At 37.6% G+C, this 9,466-nt stretch overlaps 1 protein-coding gene across 4 annotated transcripts in view; it reads left to right on the top strand.

The window, feature by feature from the left end:
• Positions 1–9,201, top strand: part of Cdc14a (cell division cycle 14A) — a 190,900-nt gene extending 181,699 nt beyond the window's left edge. For 3 of the 4 annotated variants that reach the window (XM_017800530.2, XM_017800532.2, XM_017800533.2), the window contains one exon: positions 6,414–6,830. In XM_017800530.2, the coding sequence (XP_017656019.1) occupies positions 6,414–6,500 (87 nt within the window). In that variant the 3' untranslated portion in view covers positions 6,501–6,830. Of the gene's footprint in view, positions 1–6,413; positions 6,831–7,101 lie in introns of those variants that run through there. The other variant, XM_017800531.2, reaches the window with a different exon arrangement.
• The last annotated feature ends 265 nt before the right edge of the window (positions 9,202–9,466 follow it).

Consider the following 9,466-nt stretch of genomic DNA (forward strand, 5'->3'; position numbering starts at 1 on the left):
AGGTGCACTTACACACATGCAGGCAATACACTCATGCACATAAAATAAAAATATATAAAAAGAGATACAGGCTGAGGTCTTTTTATTAGTGGCCTGTTTTGCACCCTCCTCTCTTTTGAGCCCATCTCTCAGTAAGATGAAGATCTTTTTCTGCCTCAACCATTAAAAAAAAATCTCTTAGTCCCTCTCCTGTAAGAACTGGTGGAGAAAACTCATTTCAAATATCTCTTTAACTTACTTAGTCCCTCAGTGCTCAGTTAGTATGGGTTTCCCGTTTTGCCCTGGCTTCCCCTCCCCACACTGGCTGCTCCTGAACATCTGTCATCTATGAAGTGTGTCCTCACTGCCAGAGCCTCTTGGCCACGCCTTGAAATCTGCTGAGAACACAGATTTTGAGGAAACTTCTCTTAACTGTCCTCGACCTCAGGCTGTATCTGCATTAGACTCATCCTTTTTTCTGTTGCATTTTATTTTATTGCATGTTTGTATGTGTGCATAGGTATGTAGGGATGCACGTGGGTGTGTGCGAGTGGGGTGTGTGTGTGTGTGTGTGTGTGTGTGTGTGTGTGTGTGTAGGCCAAAGGATAACCTCCAGTGCCATGCCCAGGCACTCCATCCATCTCCTTTGAGACAGGGTCTCACTGATCTGGAACGTTCTGAATAGGCTAGCCTGGCTGGTCAGCAAACTCCAGGAATATACCTGCCTCCACTGTAAAGTTGATACGTGTGCACCACTACACCTGATATTTTTGCATAGGTTTTTGGAGTAAAGCAAGACAAGTGCTTGACCAACTGAGACATCTCCCAAGCCCTTCTCTGTCCTTATAAATCAGAGCTACCCAACCATTTCCCAACAGTAGGTCCATTTATAATTGTGCTGTTCTCTTCAGGCATTGTCATCCATCCTCTTCTTTCCTCGGGTGTCCTGTAGTCTCTTCTTCTCCACCTGTCTCCTGTCTCCACACGCATCCACCTTTGCCAGGATGATGGCGAATGGAGAAAACTCCTTCCTTGGGCTTCTCACAATTTCTCCTTTATGGCCAGCCTTGGAGAAGGAGAATCACACTGCTGTCTCTCATGTCCCTGGTGATCTCTTGGCTGGAGGTGGCTCCTCTTTGCAATGCAAAGCTTTCTGTGAGGTCTGCTCTGGTACTCTCACTCTTTGTGGTCTTTGCATAGCATTTGACAACACTGCCCACCCACGTTTCCTGTACTTTCTCTTCTTTAAATTTGGAACATCATTTTCTCTTGATTCCCTCCCCTCTATCTTCCTCTGCTGCTTCTTGGTGACTTTCCCCTAGGTGTTGACCTTGCCCCTTTCTCTCTCTGGTGATCTCCTAAGCATCGAATGTACATTTCTAATATCCTATGGGTATTACTTAGTGTGGAGAGAATATTTATTCTTTTAGCTGTCCGTGCCTCTGGTTTCCTGCCCTCAAAATGCCAGTTTTATTCATCTGGTCACCCAAGGACCACTGCTGTCTCCCCGTGCCACATGCCCTCTAGGTCCTGTCAGTTGTCCCCTGAAACACCTGCTTTTCAGCGTGCCTTTCCATTCTAACTCTGCTTTGTGAATGATTAAGCAGCTCCTGTATCCTTTCTCCCTGGTGTGGACATCTCTTGCCTTGACTTTCTTTCTTGTATACTACTGTCTGTGTTTGTTTCTGAGACACATGTTTGTATTTGGCATTGTTCAGAGGCTCTGCTTTGCCCAGAGCGCCAAGTCTTGGTTTCTTGGCTTGCCTTACCATTCAAGGCTCTTCAGTAACAGATCATGTGTCTTGTTGTCTGTGTCCTTAACAGCAGCTGTGTTTTGAGTCTTGATATCATCCTGGCATCCACACGCTGCTTGATCCTAAAGCTGAGCACATGCCATTCACTCTGTGCATCCTCCTTTCTCTGTTTGGGTTTACATTCCCTGGCCTGCTATAATACTCATCTTTTTGATAAAGCGTCTGTGACCCATCCAGATAGAAAGCCTTTTGCTTCGTGACTCTCATAGGACTTTGTTCACACACCTGTCACTCTCACAGTCATATGTGCAAGATTCTCTGCTGGCTTTTAAGCTGCTCAGAGCATCTTTGTTTCCTGAGGCTCCATGGTATAAAGGTGCCTAATAAGTATTATTGAACTAGAAGTTGGATACTATATTTGTTCTCATGAATGTTAAGTGAAGGCACCTAGGAGCCCACATACCTTTGTTACAGCATGTGACCCACTAACAAAACAAAAGCCAAGTTTTCAGTGTTGACATTAATATATAGTAATCTAGAAGTTGTCTATTTTTTAAAATATGGCTTTACTAAAATAAGAGAAAATAAATTTAAAATGAGTTTCCATCAATATAATTTTGGTGTTCAAATGAACTGAAAACACTCCTGTAATGGTTGGCTGAGTCAAGCTGGGTGTCAACAACCTGTCATCTAACAATTGAGCTCCTTGTGATTGTTGAAAAGCCTATATTAAATTCCCCCAGAAAAAAGAATCTATTAAAAGCCATGTAGGAAGGTAAAAGAATATTTTATATAGTGTTTTAATTAACCAAAATTGACTTGTTACATCCCAGAACACATGAGATGCATAGGGAACACCAAGAAAATGTATATAGATATGTCCTTCCCAGCTGATTTTCTCTCAAACATTAAGTCTTTGTATGTTAACGTGGTACCCATAAAACCTTGCCCAGCTATGTTTCATCTACTGTAATTCAAGAAGTTTGCAATATTTCACTGGAGGCAAGTTCTTTTAAAGCATTAAGAAACTGCGTCTGTAGAGACAACGTATCAGTGTATTCATTTTGCATGTCAATCCTTAATCGGTACAAGAGCTGGAAGCTATTATAGAGACACTAAGCGAATGTAAAGGGAGTAAAAGAGAGTCATAGATGAATTAAGTTCCCCCCGTGTTGAATTTTATTCTTTAAAACTTTAAATACCAGCGCTATGGATGAAATCCCACATTCCCAGACGCATAGTTTTCTTTTTACGCATTCAAGCAAACTTTGTTTTACGTGCATTTTGCCTTTAGTTAGAACTTAAACTGGGGAGAACCAGCAAACAACCTTTTCTTCTTTAAGACACTTGGGAAAATGGAGAAATATACCAAAGAGAAAGTCAATGTGGTAAAAGCCCACGCAGATCTGAGGAAGGACTCTGATCTATCAGAGTGATAGCGCTGGGTGCTTTTTATTCAAATTATTTGAAAATATGGCTTTACTTCATTTGTTTTCTGCTCAGATGCTAATCTGTTATCTGTTACTTTTGATAGCCAGCTCACAGCTTTATTTTTTAACTGTCTGTACCGTATTTATGTCTACAATTATGAGGCATTAAAAATTTTGATTTATTTTATTTTTATGTGAGTCTATTGCCTACATGTGTGTAAGCACATCCATGTTGTGCAGTGCCCACAGAGGCAAGAAAAGAGCATCAGATCCCCTGGAACTGGAGTTAGGAACTATTGTTAGCTGCCATGTGGGGTCTTAACTGCTGAGCCATCTCTCCAGCCCCAAGTATGAGACATTTTTTTCTGCCATTATTAAGTAACTGGGCTGTTTAAAAAAGAAACACCTCCAGAGTACCTAAAAATTTAAAGTTAATACATACATCTGCCAAAACAGATTAGCAGCAAATTTCCAGAACAGAACAAATTGTCTTGATCTCCTTACCTAACACTTTGTTTTATGTCAAATCTTACTGCCTTCAGGGAACAAGACTTCTTGATGGAGGCTTATATTTTGACATTAAAATTTTTGATGCTGAATGTGTAAGACAATTTCATCCTAATGGACATGTAAGATGTCTGAACTGTACCTGCCATGTAGAAAATAAGAAGTATCTATCTGAGAATAGATGACCTAGCAAGTAATATACCTAACTTATTAAGAACTCTAGACAGTTTTCCTTTGAATCTGGCTTAATAAAACTGATGGTAATAATGATACTGACTTTCAAATGCAAAGTACACTTTTATTATAAAAATGAAAATGCTAGTAATTGGTTATTATCTTTTTTAGGATATTAGTATGGGTTGAGCACCTACCCCTTATTTGGAATGGATTTTGGAATATTTATATATACATGAGATCTACTGAGATGAGCCTGAGTATAAACATGGATATCACTTACAGATCATATGCCCTTTATGTATTTTTAGTGTGCCTGTAAGCTGACTGTGACCTATGACATCGGGTGCAGGAGCTTTTACTTGTGTCAGGTCAGCACTGAAGAAGTTTTGGATTTTGGAGCGTTTTGGATTTGGTGATATATAGGCAGGTGGAAAACATTTTTTCAGTTGGTAACCTTGCCTGTGTCTTTGCAGAAAGCATGAAGTCATGCTTCGTCATGATGATGTCCATTAGATTAAAGCAGGATCTAAAGGGGCTTATGTGTCCATCTTTGGTACTGAGATTCCAAGTGCTGAGTACTACTGCTTTTCCTCAAGGTCTGCCTAGTGCTGGCAGATATGTCTGAGTACCTCTTCCCTTAGGAAGGAAGGAACCCCATCATGTAGGCCACAGAGCTTTGAAATCGAAGTGTCTGCATTATCTCACATTGTTCCTCTCCCATTTAGACCTTAAAGTGTTAGTTACGTTTTGAAGTTAGTTGATCTCATAGACTTTGACAATTTTCTTTCATTAGTCTTTTTCCATTAAGATTTTTATTTTAGATCGAGAATAAAAGGATCTTAATTTCCTACAAAATACTGAAGTCACAATAATTTGCCAAACCTCTTTTTACTGATCTTTTATTTCTTTGAACTTTCGTTATATCCTATAAGAAGCTATGGAGTAAATTTTAAGAACCTTGGTGTTGTATTTTTATCCCCCACCACCTAATACACCTATAATTTTTTGTTCCGTGAATAAACTGGAGGATCAAAAGGCTTACTTTAGCCAAATCGTGTCTTCATTTGTTTGCAGAGACCTACAGAGCCATTCCAGTATGTTAAGAAAGCAAGCTGGGTGTGGGGAAAGGAAAGCAGTAGGGATTGTGGTGAACTGTATTTGAAGCTGGATTGAACTCTGGCCAGGGTCTGTAAGCTCTGCTATGTAAAAGCAATGTCTTTGACAAGGAGATCAATGATTTCATATTACTAACAGAAACCTGAAATTATTTCCATGTTCTAGATCAGTGGGTACAGTGAGTTATGAAATGAAAGGTATAAATACACACACAGGTTTACCTCACACATTGATGCCTATATATAAGTATCCTTGAGGAAAGTTTCGATAAAAGCCCCTTGACCACTGTCTGCCAAAACCTGCATCCTTTATTTATTGGGAATTGAGGAAGCCCTGAGGCTCCAAGGGGTGCTTGAAAACACAACCTCATAAGCCATTTAAGGAGTATTCTAATGTCTCTTAGTGGTAGAATTTGCAACTTTCCAAATTGGAACAAAAATACAAGTTGGATGTTCTGGAGAAAGCATGGAATCTAGAACATGCATGTTTGGTATTCTTGCAATAGGAGAGAGATTTAACAGGATGCACCTCTGGTTATTTGTCAGACGGCAGAAAAATCGGGGGGCAAAGGAAAGATTAGCTCATACTGCTAATACGGCCACCGGTATCCCACAGGCTGAAAGCGTATGGGTTGATGGTACAACACTAGCTCCACTGGACTTTATCGGGGTCTTATCTTTTTATTCTTTCTGTGGGATCAACATATTTATAGTATAGTATAATCCTTATTCATCTCAGTGCTATTTTGCTAAACCCCACATCTAATATCAAGAAAGTGAATTTTCAAAACTTCCTTCCATTCTTCCTAACAGCTCTTGCCATCAAACCTCTTTGAAATTCGTAGCCCAGAGAACTGTCCCTCTTTTTCTTACTGCCCATCTCCCGATCCTTTGCTGGTGCACAATGTTAATTTTATACTGTAGATAATATTGCTAGCTAATGTCTACACCTTGGTCTTTACTTCATGTGTTATGACAATGCGATCTTTTGCCTTTAGAGATGAGGGATCATAAACTCTGGTTCCTTGGGTTCAAATGTACTTGGTAAATAGCTGTTGTTAGGGTATAAAATTCACCTAGACTTTGAAGCTAAACAAAGGTAGTTTGACTTTCATAAATTCTTTGGAAAGTGAAAAAATATGTTGCTGGGGTTTTTTTTTATTTCTTTTTTTTAACTGATGCCTAGATCATCACCAAATCAGACCAGTCTTGAAATTGATAAGATTTGTTAATAAAATAAGACCTGTTAATAAAATGCTGCAGCCAGTTTGAAAAATTATTGAGTAAGAAAGGAAAGCACCTGATAGAGAAGCAAGTAATTGATGTCGCTTTAAGGGATTTGATTAGAGTTGTGCAAAGGATTGTTAATATTTAGAAATGATTTGTGTTTTTTCTATGAAACATTAGACGCTGCTCAAAAATCACTTTGGTAAACTTTTTCTTTTTTCCAGGTTTCTGTCTGCTGTCCTGGCATTTTGATGCATGTCTCCCATGCTCCTTTTATATGGTGGCATCTAATGAGATATGGGAGGATTTGAATTGTTTACTCGAGCTTGTCCACTGTTAAGTTGTGACTCCAAGACCCCTTCTGTTTCCATGAAGTCTTTAGGTCCTCAGATCAGATTCCAAAGTACTTTGTGTTCCATTAATGGAAAGGATTGATAAGATGTCTGTTAAACTCAAGCATCTTAAGAACTATATTTAAGTGGCAGCTAACTATGCACGAAAATCATTATTACCATGCTATTTATATGTAGTAAGGAAAACAAATTCTCAAAGTTTATGCTAACAGTTCTCAATTAGTTTTAAATGTCATTGAATATTTTTGAATAAGATTTAATATTATTGCACAAAAGCTCAGGAATCAAATTTAGGCCACCTCTTCATTTTCAGTTAATCCTTAATTGTAACCACTATTAATAAGTGATTAAATCTTTTGAAATATAGAGTTTTCTGACAATCACTCTATATAACTGAATTATCTCATTATTTCTCCTATCTTTTGCTTTCTAGTTTTTCTTAAAGTATTGTTTATATAATAGACCCAAGCTGCCGTGTGTTGAAGGAGAAGGCTGTATGACTTGTTATCAGTCTTACATGTGATGGAATTTAACCTCAGCTTCTGTCTCTCCCACGCAGTCCCTTCAGTCTGAATATGTTCATTACTAAGGCCTTGCCACTCTGGTGAAAGCCGTTCCATTCTTAGACATCTGGACGAGCAATGTGGAAGAAAGCTCCGGCTTGCTGGGAGGACGACTCTACCTTCTTACCTTAAATTAGAGAGAGCGCTAACATAACATCATTAAGAGACTTGAACCCAGAGCACTGGTTAATGAGTACTATAAATGCACTGCAGTTACGTTTATGGAGATTTCAGTACTTTTAAAGACAGTTTTAGTGTTGAATTTGGTATTTTAAAAGGTTATTTTTAATGTATTTCAGTAATGCATTTGTTATTGCATTTACATGTACAGTGTTAAATTATCTATGTATTGTGAGGTTTATAAAACTATTTTGATAAATTTATAAATATATAAAATTATGTAAAAGCTAGACTATATTTTGATTTAGATTTTTCTGCCGTTTGTTACCAAAAATTTGTATTTTAAATCTGTTTAGTTTTGGTATGGTTTTGTCTACAATAAGTAAATAATGCCTCCTTATTAATTGAAAGCAAAAGAGACCAGTTTTAGGCAATGATTTTTATGCTCCCATTGTGGATACAATATATCAGGGATCATCTGGTGAAGTCCATCTGAATTTGAGTTCATCCAAATTTGTCTCTACCGAAAGAATTGTTTCATAGGGCTTATTTAGGACAAAACCTTTCCACTCTGTTTTGTTCCTGAGCCTTCAAAAGTAGGCAGCTTAATAAAACGAGCTTAGCATCTCTTTAAGATCAGAATTCACTGGGTATTTTTCCTTTTTTTCTATATGAAATGATGGAACATTCCAAATGCTTTTATTTCTTTCCTCCTCTCACAAGAGCGCTTTTGTTTTAATGCCTTAAACCATTTATTTTGCTTATAATCTCTTCTTGTAAATATGCAGAGAAAGGATACGTATTTCAAAATTGATGTCTATGCTTGGTAAGAGCTCTCTCAGTAAATGTACAATAATGCTCTCAATGACCAAAAAGCACTTCAAGAGTTATTAACTCAGAGCATTCTGCTTTTGGTATGAGGTGATTGTTGCCCTGTAAGCACATGTGGTCTGACACTCATTCTAAATCAATGAAAGAAAAGCTGGAAAAGATGCTGCTAAGTTGATCTGTACATTGGAGATTGTTTTAAAAACACAGTACAACCCCCTGATGTACACATTGGTGTATCTAGAACCTGAAGAGAAAATGAAGGGTCCCCTGTGGATACACATGGCCCTTTCATCTAAGTATACCCTGTACTGAGGTGTTCAAAGGCCTGTGTCCTTCATTTTTGTACTGGAGAGTCTCAGTTCCTGATTCTTTGCCAGGCTGCTTAAGAATAGACACTGCAAGGGCTGGTTAAGTAGATTCATACCCAGTGCTTTATTCTAACCACTGAGATATTTATAACATATTTATTAGGAGGGGGTACCTTCAGACGATTATATATGCTTCAGCAAGACACCTTATTCATGTTTTACATTTCTCTGAAGGCATTTGAATGTTTGACTCAGGTTTGTTAACATAACTCCCATAACCACAGTACCAAATAATTGCACAAGACTGATGGAAAAAGGAATTGTATATTTTAGGAATCAAAAATGAAAATAAAAAATTGAATTGTGTATCTTTTCTGAAGCTGAAAAGTATAATATTTTATTATGAGTTATTATAAAGAAGTTGGTTGTCTGTATAGGAAGATGATACTATTTGTCCAATTTTCATTGAAAATAATCCAGAAGATACTTGAGATGTAAGGAAAAGAGAACCATACTGTCATTCTAGTTGTTCTATGAACACTAACTTGTGTGCAGCTACTAATATGATTGTAAAGTTGACTACTGTAAATTTTCCGTAATTAGGTGTGTATATAAGTCCTGTGTATCTACATGTGTATGTCTTAAGCTTATTTATACACATGTGTATACATAAGGCACAAGAAGGGGTTGTGTATAATATAGAGAGTGTATAGCAAAGCAATTCTACTCCAGTAATAAAAATTGTTTGACATGTATTTTGTTATGAATAGTTTATCTTCCAGAAGATATTTTGTTCTATTTTAAAGTGTAGAAGAATACACTGCTAATAAATAATAAAAGTTTTATGCAATTTATTCCTGGACTTTTATCATTTGGATTTTTGAGTCGTTTGTGTGCTGGAATTTCTTTACAGTTTTACTTTTGAGTCAGTGAGGTTGGCTTCCCTAGGCTTCCTCAAGCTCTGACTCGTGGATTTTCAGTTTATCTTATACTGATCTCCACATTGTGGCAGTGCCTGAAGCCCAGAAGAACTGTACATTGTGAGTTCCACAAATTTTAGAGAATATTAGGTTCTCTCTCCCCCTTTCTAATTTTCCTTTCT

The sequence above is a fragment of the Nannospalax galili genome, unplaced genomic scaffold, assembly GCF_000622305.1.
Source record: "Nannospalax galili isolate Female #2095 unplaced genomic scaffold, S.galili_v1.0 scaffold2280, whole genome shotgun sequence".
NCBI classification, from domain to species: Eukaryota; Metazoa; Chordata; class Mammalia; order Rodentia; family Spalacidae; genus Nannospalax; species Nannospalax galili.